This window comes from Lacerta agilis, chromosome 3 (genome assembly GCF_009819535.1).
Source record: "Lacerta agilis isolate rLacAgi1 chromosome 3, rLacAgi1.pri, whole genome shotgun sequence".
Taxonomy (NCBI): Eukaryota; Metazoa; Chordata; class Lepidosauria; order Squamata; family Lacertidae; genus Lacerta; species Lacerta agilis.
In genome coordinates this window covers 56,044,898-56,063,018 of record NC_046314.1, presented here as the reverse complement: position 1 = coordinate 56,063,018, position 18,121 = coordinate 56,044,898, and the positions used below count along the sequence as shown (strand labels likewise).

Genomic DNA, 18,121 nt, shown 5'->3' with positions numbered 1-18,121 from the left:
TCTGCCAGGACACAGCTGCCGACTGCTGTGCTCCATATATGTCTGGGAAATTCCGGACGTGTGGCAACCCTAAAAAGGGCAAAAAGAAGCCTCATCCTGATTTTAAGTGTTTTCCTGCTGCTGAGGTTCTCTCTTCCAACCAGCAAATTTAGTATATGCTTACTGTCTAAATAATGTGTGGGCATCGCGACAAACCTGAACAACCAGCATATGAAAGTCCTTGGAGAAACTGCAAGATAATCAGGCTCCCAGGCAGAGGGAAAACACAATTTCCCCAAGGATTTGGCTTTTATTGTTTGAATCCAAGAAGAAGAAAGGCTCTGTTTCAAAGCAACACTTCCCACTTCACCACACTTAATCAAAAGCGGCATGATCAATCCTTATAAACAACCAAGTTTCTAGTAGAGGCTCCCAGTTCTGATAATTATAAAACACCGTTCTCTTCAGTCTTGTGGTTACACTGCGGAAGAGACTGTGATGTGGTGTGTGTGTGTGTGTTAGTTACCTTATATATGTTTCCATGGAAACAGTCAAACTTTTCTCAGCCATAGCTGTTTTCCCTTCCTTGCTATATTAAATTCATTTTAGCCCAAAACAACTGGAGAGTGCTGGGTTGGAGAAGGCTGATTTAGACCCATTTTACTAGTCCCAGGAATTTTTTTGGGGGGGGGAGTGGGAGGTGATTTTTATTCACATCTCTGATTCTGATATTCACTACACAGCCACATTGTCTTGTGCATGTTTTTAACACTGCAAGCGTATATTAATCTTAGTCTAACAAGAAGTCCAACCATGTTCCATGGGATTTACAGGTACATACGGCAGGAAGCTGCCTTATCCTGAGTCAGACCATTGGGTCCATCTAGCTCAGTATTGTCTATACTGACTGGCAGCAGCTCTCAGGGTTTCAGATGGGGGCCATTCCTAGCCCTACCTGCTGATACCAGATTGAACCTGAGAACATCTGCATGCAAGTCCACTGTACTACAGTTCTTCCCCCAAATGTTGGTGTCTATGTGGTTGTAGTCTAATTGTCACAGTGTCCTGGAGGAATCATGGGAATTCTAGTTTAGGAGAGCTTCTGATAAAATAATAATAATAATAATAATAATAATAATAATAATAATAATAATAATAGTAATAAATTATTATTTATACCCCGCCCATCTGGCTGGGTTTCAACAGAACATTAAAAACAGAATAAAACTTCAAACATTAAAAACTTCCCCAAACAAGGCTGCCTTCAGGTGTCTTCTAAAAGTCGGATAGTTGTTTATTTCCTTGACATCTGATGGGAGACTGTTCCACATGGCAAGCGCCACTACTGAGAAGGCCCTCTGCCTGGTTCCCTGTAACTTCATTTCTCACAGTGAGGGAACCGCCAGAAAGCCCTCAGCACTGGACCTCAGTGCCCTGGCTGAACGATGGGGGTGGAGACGCTCCTTCAGGTATATTGGGCCAAGGCTGTTTTTGTTACAGATCCATAGTCCTTAAAACTACAGTTCCCAGGATCCTTGGGTGAAGGGAATGGTTATTAAATGAGTTTAAGTTGGCAATTTTCTTAAATCATAAATTGGCAAAGTAATGTGGGAAAGTGTTCTGATAATATTGTTGCACCCCATCCCAGTCTGCGAGATTCCAGGGGTTCCAGGCACTTGCTAAGGGTTTGGTTTCCTTGGAATGAGGGATAGTGGAAACTGCAGTGTCTTTATGATATATGGTTTATTTACACAATTATACAATCTGAGCATATAATGGAGGGATTTCCAGCATTACACTCCAACAGGGACCCTACTTTTCCCACTTCAATATATTCTACGTTGGCACTCAAAATATTATTTAAATGTACTGTTGTTTGTGTTTGCCACTTGGTGGCACTAAGAGTTACACAAACTACATTGAGACAAGTAGTGTAGACAATCAGTGTTGGTCAGTTCAGCCTAGCTTACTTTCCTCCTAACGCTGAGAATGGAGATTGATAGCACATTTTCCTGTTTATGGCTGTATTCTTGCCTCCGCCTGTACACTTTCAGCTGCTTCAGCTAACTGCCTGCACAATTTAAAAATGCAGGGAGTGTCTGTTAGGATGCTGCATCTTATTAAGAAAATTAGATACACACTCACACTCACTCACTCACTGGGTACACTGACAGTGATCAACAAAGAGGATGAATCTGTCAATTTCCATTTTTCTCATTTCTCATACTTTCACTCTTGCCGCATTTTTGCACCAGTCTGCATGTTTTAAAATAAAAAAATAAGTTTTCCTGAAATTTTATCAGCATTTTTGTTTGCATTTCTACTAATATAGACATTTGTTCAAGCAATTTCCTGGACATGCATTTTGGCAAGTTATTTTCACTAATATTGGCAATACTGGCATTCTTACAAACACTTCCCCCTAAAATATACATTCTGAATGCTTTTGGGGGGCTTGGAGAATCGCACTGCAAAATTTGGAGACATTTGAATTTCGAAGGATAGCCGTATTTTGTTTCAAATATTGTTTTGGGAATAGTGAACGAAGTAGGTTCACATTAAAATGCAGAGTGAGCCATATTTCTCCCTCATCCCTTCAGTGAAAGAAACAATTTCCAGGACGAATGGATTGTATTTTTTTCTGATCATCCTGTCCTTCAATGGATGAAGGAACTCCAAGAATGTTTTGTTGTTAATTGTTCCCAATTCAGCCAAAGGCTGTAAAACAAACTCTTATGCATCTGCCATGCCATCTGTTGAATGCCCACATACAATTGTGGCTTTCCTTTAATCCAAAGAATATAAATTGATTTGTCTTTTCAGGAAACACCATCATTGTGAAACAGAGCCATCTCGCTGAACCGGATGTCAGGGTGCTCAATCACATGGCCATCCAAATAACGCAGTTTGCATGCAACCACATGATTTACGAGTTTCCTGAAAAGACAAATCAATTTATATTAACTTTATGTGCAGCATCAGCTGGGTAGCAGACTCTCCTTGAACCTAACATGGATAAAGTATTGTGTTATGAAAGTATTAATTGGTGAATATTGAACATTAGTCATTAGAAAATAAAGGTTCAGCAAAGTAAAGAATTATTTTGATATGTGAGCTCCATAGATTTTTTTTTTGGGGGGGGGACTTGAGCTTCTGATGCTGTCTCAGTATGTCTGGCTTCATAAAATGTTAAGAGGACCAGATTTTGAACCGCTGTCACTTTAAATTACAATCAGCAATAAGCATCAGGCTGAAAAAGCCAAACGTAAGGGATCGTTCAGTGGGCCTTTGCAACCGGAGCACCAGCCATGGCGGCCCTCAAGGTTGGAGACAAGTTGCCCAGCGTGGAGGTCTGCGAGGGTGACCCTGGCAACAAGGTGAATGTGGCGAGCCTCTTCACAGGCAAGAAGGGGATCTTGTTTGGGGTGCCCGGTGCATTCACTCCCAGGCTACATGGAGAAGGCAGGACAGCTGAAGGGCAAAGGAGTGGAGGTCATCGCCTGCTTGTCTGTCAATGACGTCTTCGTCATGAGCGAGTGGGGAAAGGCTCACAAAGCCAAAGGAAAGGTCCGGATGTTGGCTGATCCCACAGGAGCATTTGGGAAGGCTACAAACCTGTTGCTGGACAAAGAGCCACTCTGGGAACTTTTTGGGACCCAACGATCCAAACAGTTCTCTTTAGTAGTCCAAGATGGTGTGGTGAAGGCCCTAAACATAGAAGAGGATGGCACAGGCATCACCTGCAGTTTGGCCAGCAACATCCTATCTCAGCTCTGAGACCTGGGACATTGTGGCTGTTAACCCATATCCTAAACCCTGACAGCAAGAGATGCACAAAACCAACCACCCTCACCTGGTTCTTACTATGCAGAAGGGATGTTGGGCTGATTTATTTCCCCCTCACAGCTTCTAGGATTTGGCCTTTACAATGGCAGGGATATGTATGTAGCTGCTTTGAATCCCTTCTCTGTCTTGACTCCGTTATATCGGACAATGTTACCTGAAATAAAAATTATACTGGGGGGGGGGGGGGGGAGCCAGACGTTTAAAGGCAACCGTGTTTCAAATCTTGGCGTGTCTAGTGTACGTCACTGGAACTGAATTATAGCCCAAACTAGGCCACAGTTCCTCTTCCACCGTTAATTTTGTTTAGAAAAATAAGTCTGAAATTTATGCACCAGGAAATGTGAGAACAATTAATAGACAGCTGCAACCCTCCTTAGTACAAATAAAAATGGACGGCACATCTCCAAATATTATGCTCCTCACCCAAACTGTGCACAATAATCAGAACCAGTTAAACAGCAGGCACACTTTAAACAGAGGCAGATAGTTATTTAAACAGATGTTTCATGGCATCCTGCATGTCAAAATAGTTTCCACTGGAAACCTTTGTAACACTTGACATTCACTAAAAAATAAAAAATAAAAATCTCACTTTGAGATACGAATGGCTTCCACAGCATGCTGTTTTTTTCTTAAGCATTTGCCACATGAAATGAGACTTGCTGCTTGATTGTAGAAACCAGAGAATTGATTTCAACACAAGGTGGTTTATAGCTATGAAACGTTTAATTGAGTAATCGTTAAACCAAAATCACTGGAGATTTGCACAGAGAAACCGCCTTCATTTTACCATGTCTTGTGAAGCTAATAGATTCTGGTTCAGCAAGAGCCCTGTTCAGGAATTCACTTGGATGTACAGGCTGGAAGATGGAAGCAGGGACATGCATGCACAGTGTATCAGCATCCCTAAGTGTGCAAGTTCCTCTGAAGCCTTTTGTGTTTTTGAGTGTGAAGGTAGAGGATTTCTAAATACAGGCACTCCAGAATGGACCACTGTGGTTTGCTTCTTTTCACCCAGGCCCACACATTTACCAAAGAAAAAAATATAGTATGGACATATATGGATAAAGATGCATGTGTACTATAAATAAAAAGGTTGCCAGCCCACTTGAATCTTAGGGAGGAGGCAAGACTGGCAGTTAATGCAGTGTGTCTTTGCAAGGGTTGTGAAGTCCAGCTTGGGTCAGGCAGACACCATTGGGTGAATAACCTACTAGCTATTCCCTGCTTCCCCTTTCCCTAGTCTTTTCTGGTCATCATCATTATATGCATTTATTAAATCTGCCGGATTTGTCTTGAGATTTGATTGGTTTAAGTTAACAAGAATGATACAGCTTCCCCTATAATTAATTTCAATTATTTCACAGCTCAAATAAGCCCTATAGCAATACTGAGCCTTTAGCTTAGCAAAAGAGATGTGCGATTTGCTTCGTGCATGTTACAAATGCTAACTCCAAGGCACATTAAAAAGACATTGACGGAGAAAGCACAACTATCTAGGGAGGGAGATGTTAATTAAAAAGCAGGATCATTTCCCTTTCTGAAAACCCTTCAAGCACAGAAACGCACTTTCACAACTTGCTTACCCGCAAGAAAAGTAATGCTGCTTCCTCACAACACTGGAGATAGCTTTGCAGAGAGAATCCCCCTGTCTCTCATGCACTCTAAAAAAATTTAGAACAAGAATAGCCTTATTTCTAAAAGGATGCTTTCTCAAGAGACTTGTAACTAAAAAGTCAGCTTTCCTAAATTTTCAGGGCAATGTAGCTGGAGCCTTCACAGTATTGTCAGTTGAACTTGGATTACTCATTCAGGCTCTGCAGAGGTTTATTGAAGAGGGGTTATATACAACTTACTGGTAGGGCTCTCTTAACACAGGCTTGCTGCTATATGATTTATTCTAGTCCAAGGGGAAGAAGTCTGCCAGCATACTGAAGGGACAGTGAACAGTTAATTCACTGTACTGTACTTGAATATGCTCGTGCCCAGGTAGGCGGATGAGATTGCAAATTTGCACCTCCACAAAGTTGCTAGGGATAAATCTGTACAGCGTCTGAGGGACTGCATTAGATCATACTAGTGTCTCCCATTAGATAGAAAACAACTACTGCTATCAAGTACTAGGCTTGCAGATCTTTGAAGCTGGCAGTTGGGGTTGCTAAGGAACAGGTGTGGGAGATGGTGCTTTGTATCCATTACAGTTTCAGTGTTGTCAAACATAGTTTTATTTTTCAGGCAAGTGAAGGAGGCAGTGGGTGGGGGCTGCTGGCAGAGCCCCTGTCTGAAACTCCTGACCTTCAGACATGAAACTGCATCACATCTCCCCATTCCACTAGGTACTGTTCAGGAAAATGTGTTTCCCAAGACTTGGAAGAGAATAAGTGGCTTCCTGCAGCTACCTGAAGGAATGCCGTTTGCATTCTGGTGGGTGCTAAATAATAAATTAAGGAGCTTCCAAGTGATAGTTGGAGCCCTCGCAGCTTACCTTTCACTTTAATCTTGGGAACCGAACCTGTTGCAATCACGTCCCAACCAACGAAGTCTTTAAAATGTCAGCTACTCTCATGTGTACTCAAACAGTTTTCTTTTCTCCTTGCCCAAGGACCTATCTGCTATTACTTTCTCATTTTAATTTATTCAGGACTGGGGATTGGAAAGAAAATGGCTAAAGACACAAGATTTTGTAATATTGGAGGACTCGGGTCAAAAGCACTGCAGCTCTTGACACAGCACATGAAATACTTCTGTTAGTTTTGTAATTTTTTCTTTGTTTTATTTCTGTACTGAACACCATTTCTCCTCAGTGCCCAGACCTGTGCTGTCTTGCCTTGCATTTGTGATTTGCTAGGGAGACTCTTGTGTTATAATAAAGGTAAAGGTACCCCTAACCGTAAGGTCCAGTACCGGATGACTCTGGGGTTGCGGTGCTCATCTCGCTCTATAGGCCAAGGGAGCCGGCGTTTGTCCGCAGACAGCTTCTGGGTCATGTGGCCAGCATGACTAAACAGCTTCTGGCGAACCAGAGCAGCGCACGAAAACGCCGTTTACCTTCCCACCGGAGCGGTACCTATTTATCTACTTGCACTTTGACGTGCTTTCGAACTGCTAGGTAGGCAGGAGCTGGGATCGAACAAAGGGAGCTCACCCCGTTGCGGGGATTCAAACTGCCGACCAACCGAGATTACACTGGCATAAATGCTGGTAAATTTTACTTCCCATTGACAACAGTTATTTTCTGCAAGGCTTTTGAAGATAAGCTTTAATTTATTAGGATTGTGACAGGTACAGGAGCATGTGCATTAGCTTTTAAATCAGAGTGTTAAATGTATTTCAATGTAATGCATACATTGTGTACTGTCCTGGCACCGTATAATAGTGGTGGGCAAGATATAAATTCTTAAATAAAAAAATAAAATTTCAAAATAAACACTGGAATAAAAATAAAGAAGAGTGTTCCTGTACCAAAATTAACTTTGAATTCTCTTTATATAATTTTGATTCTCTTTATATATCTTTATCAACACTCCAGACATGATTTCATCAAATCTTTTTTGGGGGAAAAAGAACTGATTCCCTTCTGTTGCTAGATATCCTTAGATTCCCTTGCTTTCAGACATTAGAAATGGGTAACTTTGGGGCCAATTGAGCTTTGGCTACTTCTACCATGACGTGAAGGTTCTAGAAAAGATTTGATTTCCCAGATGTTCACCTCCATTTCTGTGATTCATTAAACAAAAAGAGAGGAGACAATAAGGTCCAGTCAATAACAGGAGCATTTCTTGGAATTTTCTTTTCTGTTCTGGAAATGCCTAAGGTCAAAACGGTCTGAGAGGTTCACTAATATGAAGTTTGAGACCTTATGCTCTGCACAAATTGCTCTTCCACTGAAAAGACGTTACTTTGATAGAAAGAGATAGGCATCTCCCAATTGCTGAGCATTTTAATTTGGTAATTTTAACAAGGCACATGTTGCAAACACTTGAGCCACAGAAAATGAATTGGTTTCTGTTCACAGAAAATGGAGGGAACTAAGGAGAAACAGCATCAGCCACCAGACTTGCCTAGTAAAGGTAATGATGAAACAAACTGTCCCCTAATGCTCCAGACAGCTGTCCATTGGTACTTTCCCCACCCCCACCCCCAGGGCCAGAGGGAAGATTTTCCTTGAAAAAACCCTAATTTGTTAATCTTTCAAGAATCCAAGCCTCTTTCCTCTGAAAATACTATAAATATCATCTGTTTGTATTTCATACAGCTATTTCAAAAACTGGGGAATTTTATTTTAACTGTGTTGGTCAAGTCTTATTTGAAGGTCTGTTGACAAAAGTCTTAGGTGTGCCCTCCTCTTCTCAAAGTCCTCTTGAACGCATTCACTTAATGCAAATTTTATTGTCGTGGCAAGTGTTATGGTCTTCAGTTCCCCCCCAAAAGGCACCTATTCAACTCATGATGAAAATATAATAAAAAATGATAAAAATGATAAAAAAAACGTGAAACATGTGAAAAACATTTTCACATGTGCACATTTGTAGACCTCAGAAGGTAGCTCTCATATGCCAAATTTCAAATTATTAGCTCAACAGGTGCTATTTTTATAAGCTACAGAATGATTAGCTGTAGAATGCTGGGGACCTTTCTGTGCTATTCACCGTCACCAGAGGGGCACTCCTATGTGGCCAGCCATGTTTTGTAAGCATTTCAGGAGCTAAGCATAGTGTGTGCTTATTCCTACTCTGATGGGGCGTTTTCACCCTATGGAAGCAGGCAGAAGCACGGTGTGATAGAGGCAGGTCTAGAGGAATGGCCTGGTTCTGTCTTAGCCAATCTCCTTATTTTTGTTCTAGAATACTTTATATTTCTGCTGCCTTTGCCATTAGTAGAGCCAGAGGCAGTGCCCCTGCAGTGTGTCTTAGTTTGCAACTAAGGTCTGTACCGTAGAAGGATGGAAGGAACTGCCAATCTCGATTCTGTCACTTTCTCATTTTTCCAGTCTTAAATTCAGTTCTCCACATTCCTGCAGCAATCTGTGGATTTATACTTTTTTTTAAGTCTTCATGAAAATTATTTAGCCTTTTAGTGCAAATTTCTCCTAACAAATACATTTTTGAATGCAATGTTCACATTTTTGCAGGCAATTTCTCCTCCTAATAGAATGCATTTCTGTATGATCCGTAATACATTCATTTTTATGCATTTTTATGCAGTCTTGTAAGTATTGTTGGGTTGGGAATCACAAATTCAAATAAGTGTGAATTTCAAAGGATGGCTGTGTTTCAGTAAATGCGAATTTGATCAGATTCGGCTTTAAATACTGAAATGAATCATGTTTCTTCCCCATCCCTGGCATAGAGTGTTGGTTGATTTATCATTGGTTCCTAGATTTAGTATTTTCCTGTTTTAAGAAGGATAGGCTGAGTTTATATTACGCAGAAAGCAATCATACTGATCTCTTTCAAATGGAATGTCTAGAATGGATAATGCTCGGAAGTAAAATGTACATTTAGAGTGTTTTATCTGAAAGATGTTATTTTTTCAGAGATTGGAATGTACATTGTGTCTCACCAAAAAGTTGGAAAGGCAATTTTAAAACTTGAGATGAAAGAGGAGTAATGAAATTCTGAACTAGAAATGTCACTAAATCAACATTAATATAAATCTGCTGCCTTTTGAAAAACTCTTTTATTTTTACCTAGATTAAGCACCTTGACATTTGGTACTGGAAAAATGCAACAATACTTTTCTGAGCTGGAGAAATATTAGTGATTAAGAGTGAATCATACACATGGAAAGTGAGGCGCATTGGGTTCAGTGGGGCTTACTCCCAGGAAAATATGTATAGGACTGCAGCCTCAGTTGCCTTAGAATGATTTGTTTCTGGTCTGAGATTTGTTGTATAAATTACTTGATCCAAAATTCAAGTCACAGACCAACTTACCTAGATTTCATTTTGGAGATGGTATGAGAAAGGAATATGCCAAATAAATACAATCTCACTATGGAACTGCAATCGCATTGGCATGATAGCTCCTAAGTATCCTCTCTGACACTGTGAAGCACATAGTGCTTCCTGGTTGTCCAGGAATGGAGCTATGAAGCAGGTTAGATGGTGGCTAAAATACAACTGCCATAAGACTTAATGCTAAGCCAACCAGACATGTGCTTAGAGTGCATAGTCACATCTACTGCATGGTGATGAAGAAGGTTTATTTTGTGGCCTCTCTTGCATCTTCAAGTAGCTGTTCAATAGAGCTATTATGAGTGGTGAGACATCTGTCCTGAGAAATGGAGTGCATTAGCACGTCTCCTAGATAGGCTACCTTCTCAGGTTGATGAGCCCATCTGGTGTTAGAGGAGAAGCAGTACCTCTGGTGGGGGCCACCATGCTCCTTCTGGGGTAATTTGTCCACCTTTGGTCCCCAGCCTGCTCTCGGCTCTCACCTGTGCCACCTAAAAAAAATTCTCCACTGCTATTCAAAATCTACATGAAGATTTTGGGAGATGCCATTTGAAGATCTGTCATGCACTGTCAGCAGTATGTTGATGACATCAAGCTATATTTCTCTGTTGTTACATCTGAATCAGGAAAGGTCATTACTGCCCTGAACAAGTGCCTGAACGCAGTGGAGGAGAGAATGAAGGTCAATAATCTGAGACTGAACTATGTTGAGACACAGACTTTTTTCCATGTCTGCATAGGATCAGAACTCACTACTACATGGATTTCAGCCCCCCTCCCTTTTTTTGCAGTGAGCATAGAAGGAAAACCTGAAATAATGTTACTGTTCTTAAGCCACATACATTCTAATAAATCCCTGAAAGGTACATAGATTTGCTGGCTTCACGTTTTATTTGGTAGTTGGTCCCCACTGGTGTTACCCATGTAAACACCAGAAGTTCATCACACTTAAACCTCTCTAAAATCAGAAACATAGGTAATCGAATAGCATAGCCTGAAAAAGCTTTATAATAAATGTTTCATTTTGCATTTAAAAACTCCTGTCATGCTTGGCATAATTTCCTTTTTACTTTCATAATTATCTAGTGATGTATCAGAGAGGAGAAATGCGAAATAATTCACAGACTGTGCAAATCAAAACTGGTGTAAGACTAGAAATCCTTTGTGGCAAATCCTTTGAGACTGGAGCTAAATCCAAAACAACAACAACAACAACAACAACCCACAGTTTTAATGTAGAAACTGAGAGTCAGCTGGAATAAATCAGAACAGCCTAGTTTGATGGAGGTGTGGTATATCATTACTTGCGAAAATGTGGGTCACTTTGTCGGGCAGTGGGATGGTAAGTGTGATTTATTCACAATGTAAGGAATAGCGCTAAAAGGTTTTAAGTTTCCTCTCCCTTGTTACTCTAATGCTTGGAGCTGACCTATTAATTCTGGCAGGAGAGCCAAAAGGGATCTCCCAACTGTCTTTCTTTAAACTACAAAGTACTGCCAAGGGGCACTGATTTAAACTGGAACATGCATTATTATTATTTTTGTAAGGGGGACAGATTTGACACCCACCAAGCACTGAACCTCTAGCTTTGTTATGCCTGCATGGGACTGCAGAAAAGTTCAGTTGTACATGGTGGTCTGTGTTCAGCTTGGCAAGTCCCAAGTTCTGTAGGTCTGATATTACCTAATGCCTTTCTTTCCATGCTTATCCTAGTTATTTGTTTCCTCACCCCCATTGACAGAATAACAACATTATAAACACTGTAAATGAATTTCCTCATCCATTTCCCGTGTTTTATCTTCTGGAATAAAAGAAAATGGGCATATTGCATTAGTTGTGTTAAATATGATAGGAGATCCTTCAACTATTACCGTAGCCCTATAGGAAGAGACCATTTTCCAAGGGCTCAAGGCAAGGTGGCAATATAACTTTTAGAGGCCCCAAACCATACAGACAAGCACAGCTGCCTGGGACCTTTCACACAAAATCTGCACTGTCCTTCCTGGTAGGGTGCTAATTCGACCAAGAAAGAACCATAAGATCAGATGCAATCACATGGATGCAAGTATTAGAAGTTATGCTAGCACCATGGGGTGAACACGTGGAAAAATGCATGCGGGAAAACCTTATACTTTCAAGTAACAGAATCTGTGTAGTAGGAAAACTGGAGTTGGCTGTCATCTTCATACTTTGTGACTTCTGGGAGCTAGCATTGCCATGTGTCCTGCATTATAGAGGAGACTCCTTTACTTGAAGGTGTCTTCTGTTTGAAAGGCAGAGTCTGGAAGATGCACACCCCTAGGAAGAGAAATCAGGAGCCCTGAAGTTGCCCAGTGATGGTACCTTGACACTAGGCTCAGCAAGTACACAAGTCAACTGATCACACTGTTCCCCTCTATTGTACTGTATCTCTGATTAAGTTATAGTAATTTTTCCATATGTGCATCTATAAATAGAAATCAGCCTATGCAAACTTTATGCAAACCAGTGTCTTCTGTTTGCCAAAAAAGGATATACATAATCAATGTGTAAGTGATCACCCTGTTGGGAAATGGAGTTGGAAACTCAGGCCTGTATCCAGTTACTTGTACTCTGAGTAGATCCATTGAAATTAATGGACATGACTAACATAGGTCCATTAGTTTCAATGAATCTACTCTTAGTTGGAGTCAACTCGGAGTATAGGATCAGGTGGACCAAAGTGCTGGACTAGATCAGGGATGCAGAGCCTCTGGCCTGATGACCAAACGTGACGGGCCAGATGTCCCCATTTGGACCTCAAGGCCATTTGAGGAACCATCAAGAGGTCCAGATTGTTCCTTTCCTGGAGCAAGGTGCACACTGACCCACCTGTCAGCTGGTGGGCAGTGGGAGCATTCTTTGGTCAAGGTGGGGAGAGCAGAGTTAAAATTGAAGGAAACCACTTTGCCTTCTTAGTGCAGCTCTTTGAACTTCCATAAACTAGAGTTTCAAAAAGGAGCACAGGCTTGTCCTTTCCCAAGCATCCCCATGAGGCTCTTTAAACCTCCAAATCTGGAGGCTTTAAAACACAGCATCATCTGATATCACTATGGCATCAGGTGATTGACATGCCCACTTGTCAAATTTGGCCTGCCAGGGTCAGGGAGAGTAAGATAACCCTCTAACTAGGTAAAATTCCCTACTCCTGATCTATGTGGTCTGATGGAAAAAACGTGGTCTGGTTATTTAATAATAAACCCCAAATAGTTACCAGTGCATTTCTGCCAAGATGTAACTTGATCCTAAAAACACGTTGCTGAGCCATCCCATCAACTGAGAGTTAGATAAACCTGTAGATATACCTTCTTCACACCAGTTTCTCCCGTCCTGTAAATAACAAATGTCTTTTATGACGCATCTTGCACTTAATCACCTCTTGTTAATTAAAACAGAGACATCTCATTCTTTGTATCTAGTTAATCATGCATATTTGTGGCATTTGCTAATGTCTAGGCTTTCTTTCACTTTATGAATTTAATAATGTTGAAGGATCATAGGACTGGTACAATAATTATGCCATCCATGATAATGCCTTGCTTATGGTTCCAGCTCTGAATAGTTAATTATTTTTTTCCTAAATATGTAATTTAGCATTCATGTAATTATGAAGTACCTCTTTCCTTTCCTAGTTTGAAATGCATTCATTAGATACACGAGTTACAATTTCATAAGGGGGAGAAAACAGCTCTCTCCCGTCACACTGGATGTTTGAGATATTGATTAGTTTTAACTGAAAAATAATTTCATTAATATTTCCATGAATTAACGAATGGGTCTTGACCTTTCCCTTTAATAAGAGATATTCTATACTGTGCAATAACTGAACAATGCAGCCCTGAGCTAGGCATATTTGAGCTTATTGATTTCAGTGGGCTAGTTCATAGGTCTTCACCCAGTGGATATGGACCCACAGGTGAGTCACAAGATCACACCAGGTGGGTTGTAGCAATGCTGCTACTATCCTGTGGAACGTCCTCCCATCAGATGTCAAGGAAATAAACAACTATCTGACTTTTAGAAGACATCTGAAGACATCCCTGCTTAGGGAAGTTAATAATAATAATAATAATAATAATAATAATAATAATAATAATAGCAATAATAGCAATTTATTATCTATATCCTGCCCATCTGGCTGGGTTTCCCCAGCCACTCTGGGTGGCTTCCAACAAAATATTTAAATACATAGTCCACCAAACATTAAAAGCTTCCCTAAACAGGGAATGTCTGATGTTTTATTGTATTTTTAATATTTTGTTGGAAGCAGCCCAGAGTGGCTGGGGAAACCCAGCCAGATGGGCGGGGTATAAATAATAAATTATTATTATTATTATTATTATTATTATTATTATTATTATTATTATATTGTTATTATTTTATTCTAGCTCAGACTTACTGGACCAAAGGAGCACTGCCTGCGTGTCTGGAATAGCATGCATTCTGATGAGATGGATGCTCGTTTTATCAATTCCACAAGTATTGCAACGTGGCAGGCAAAAGGCATGAGCCAATTTTTAATAAGATACACATTTCTAGCTAACCACATGCTCCTTCCTTTTTCCAGCCACAGTGCAGCATCGGTTTTCATTTAGCAGCAATGCTAAGGTAACACTGTGTATACTGCTATGTGAGTTGGGATTCATACATACATATATACACATTTTTATTTGCCTGTGCCCTAGGCAGCTGCCTTGTTGGCCTAATGATAGCAACAGCCCTCTCTAGGGTGGGCAAATACCCCTTGTGCCTCCCTCCAAAATACCTAATGCACTGATCAATGGCTTTGGGGAGTAAGGAGACACAATCTATATTTCCTTCCACCCCTGGTGAACTGGTTTCATTAAAAAAACAAAACACTGACCACAATAACTATTTGACTGCCAGGTCAGTGTGTGAAATATGTGCACATGGTTTAATGCTGCAAACATTTCTAGATCAGAGCCACGGTATAACTTTTCCAGGCAACGTCTGAACAGCAGAAAGTCACAACCCTTGCTTTATTGCAACGTCGGTAGCCTGTCACGACAGACAAGCTGATTAAGATGGTGTAAAAGCAGGAGCAAGTGACAGGCTTCTGTCACTAAGCAATTCCTTTGCATCAGCCTTTTTGTAGAGTTTTGCCTTGTACTACGTTTGAAGCAAAAGGTTCCTTGTTGCATATGACGCTGCAAGATACAGATTTAATATAAATGATAGAATAGATATCGGCAGGAAAGTCTTGTCAGTTTATATCTGCCTTTGGATTTTTAATTATGCCGTCCATCACACTTGACAGGCAGTAACCTGGAGAATCAGATAATATGCAGAATGGCACAGAAAGCTCTGAAAATGTCAAAACACGGTGCGGCTATAAAGATACACTGGAGTCAGTTTGTGTAATAGCTAGAGGGGGGAAAGGCATGTCTCCATAATAAATGTTCCAGTGTGTAAATATGTTTTTTATGAGCCCCCCCCCCAGAGAAGGGGGGGAGAATGAATGAGGAGCAGGGTGGATAGATTCAAAGCAAAGACAGCAATCCGAAGCACACTTTCTAAGGCTCAAATCCCATTGAGTGCAGCAACACTTACTTCTAAGTTAATATTAGCAGGGCCATGCCATACTACTTCTCAAAGAAAGGTTGTAGAAATGGAGTTATGTTAAAATTTCATGCCGCTGAAATAATTAATATGTTTAATTTAGACAAGATTTTTTAACCTTTCACTTCAGAAAATATGTGGGTTTTTATTATTATTTTAGAATACACATCTTACAGCACAAGAAATAAATTAGCATCTGTGAGAATTTGTGCCTGAGATTCCGTGATTCAGAATGGGCATTTTGAAGACTTGATACAGGCTGGCTGTGAACACTGTACTCAACAGTACAGACTGAGCAGGTTTCTCAGAATCAGTAACTCCTGCACAATGAACCAAACACAGATAGTTACATGGTACTCACTACCCACGGCTCTGACGTTCTTTAAGCTTTAAACTTTAGCAATTGACTAATGGAAAAGATCAGAGTTCAGAACTGCACACCTGGCGAAGCATCACTTAATAGCCTGGCCATTTGAATATATTCCCTTTAAGTAGTGCTAATGCTAATAACTGCCTTAATTAAGCAGCAGTCATTGCCATTCACTCCATTAGGGTACATTCAGCTTCAAAAGACATGTTCCAGGTAAGTGGACTGCTGATTACACAGGTTCCAATTTAAGAGAAATCTTATTTTCTTGACATGTAAGCTTCTAGATCTATTTTAAGCCTTTATTTATTCAATGATATACAGGTATGAATTGTTGCCAATGCTGCCAGCATCTAGCAGCACTGCCGACAATGTGTGTGTGTGTGTGTGTGTGTGTGTGTGTGTGTACACATATTTGTAATGTAGACTATTGAATTCTGCACATGCTTGATTTTTGAATGGTTCTCAATAGGATCGAAAATAGATAGGAATAAATAGATATAAATAGCCCATAGCATAGTCTGCGAGCTACTGATGCTATGCTGTTGTTGAAGCTGTAAATAACAAAAAATATTAAATTTATCTCAATGCTTCATTTTCTGTTTGTTTAAAGGTGCCACACTGCCAAGTTTGATCTTTCAAATCAGTGGTACAGAAGCAATGGACATTTAAGAGAGGATGTTATATTCCTTGGAATGGAAGCTTTCTCTGCTTGTTCGCTTTAGTTTTTGCAGGAATTGAATTCAAAACTGAAATCAATTGAGAACCATTCATCTAAATTACCTGTATTCAGCCATTTAATGTTTGGAACCAGGAGAAATCGTGACCTGCCTAATATTCAGGCCTTCCACAATTTGAGGCGACTGTGCCAAATGTAATTATAAGGAAATACACCTGACCAGGCAGAATAGATGATGCCACAGAAAAATGGACTGACCTAAAGAGCTGCTATGAGTGTGTGTGCGTGTGCGTGTGCGTGCCTGCCTGCCTGCTTGCCTGTGTCTGTATGTTTAAGAAAAACAGATAATCATCTGAGTGAGTCACCTTGCCTGGATTTTCACTTTCCTTTTGTAACTTCTCCCACAAGAAGGAAGACATTAGGGCACTTGGTGGCAGTCAGCCAAGGCGAGCTGTGGAGGAATAAGCATGATAAGCTGAGGGAGCTATTTCCTGCTCTCCTGCTGCCTGCTGCTTCCCTTCTTGGTTGCTGAGGAGCTGCTCTGGTTTGTTCCTCCATGACTCACGTGAACCACCCACCAACGCTGTCTGATGCTGCTGCAGTGTTCTGTTCACAGCACCAACTGTTGACAGCCGAACAAACTGCTGCATGTCGACAGCCTTAGGCAAATATATTATACAGTAGTAGATAAGGTAGTGTTTTTCCCCTGCATACTGAGAATAAACCTTAGATATAAAGAAAGATAGAAGTATGTAAATTAAACGGAAAGGGCTTTTGTAAACACATACATACATTTTAAAAAAACCAGTCTGTCAACTCTGAGGTTGCTTGGAATGTTGAAGTATGACAGCTGACATACTTATTTAACCCTCTAACAGCTTGTAATAAGTATCAGTGGGATCAGGGAAACCCCATTCCCTGGAATACTGTACACAGAGATGAATCCTGGAAGGGACTGGGGATGTATTGCAATATTTTGTAACAGGTTTTCCGTCTCCTTCTCTCTGAAAAATGCAGGAGAATAAAGCTAGCTGGTGAAGTAACAGAGAGCGAAAACCTTCTATGGCTCACTATCTCTGGACTGCCAACATGTACAAGACCTTAAATCATAGATACAGATGATCTTCAATAAGATCCTTTAATTAGGAATCTATATATCACATTGTGGAACATTCTTTAGACCAGGATTTCTTTCCAACTTAATATAGCCAGATAACGGAAGACTTGCCTAGAAGTACCCTTGAATTAAGATTAGCTAAGGACTTATTGAGGTTGTGATTTAGAAGCTATTCAAATTATTTTTAATTGCATTAGCATACTGTCCAGTCGGTGAATCAGCAACACTCGATACTTCAGTCCCTGTCTGGGAACATCACATTCATTGTCAATTTTCTTTCCTTTTAAATCTGCAACTCCAAGAATACTAAATGTGCAAAAACTATTTTAACCAAAAATAATTTAGTGTCCCTTCTCCCCGAGAGATATTTGTGACCCTCAGGTTTTCTCAGCTTCCCTAAACTATGAATAAATGCTACAAATTATTTTGCACTTACAATTTATATCGGTATAGTTTCCATTTGAGCTGACATTCTTAAGCATGAATTTGTTGTTGTTTGGCCACGTGGCATTGTTATCTGAGAGTGAATGTGGGGTTTTCCTTTCCACACTGGTGGCAAGTTGTGTCTTAACTGAGAAA

At 40.4% G+C, this 18,121-nt stretch overlaps 1 protein-coding gene across 1 annotated transcript; it reads left to right on the top strand.

The window, feature by feature from the left end:
- The first annotated feature begins 3,253 nt into the window (after positions 1 to 3,253).
- LOC117044705 (peroxiredoxin-5, mitochondrial-like) lies at positions 3,254 to 4,000 on the top strand. Its single transcript, XM_033145511.1, is given in 2 exon segments — positions 3,254 to 3,421; positions 3,423 to 4,000. Coding segments are annotated over 2 exon segments (468 nt in total). The 5' UTR covers positions 3,254 to 3,287; the 3' UTR covers positions 3,757 to 4,000.
- The last annotated feature ends 14,121 nt before the right edge of the window (positions 4,001 to 18,121 follow it).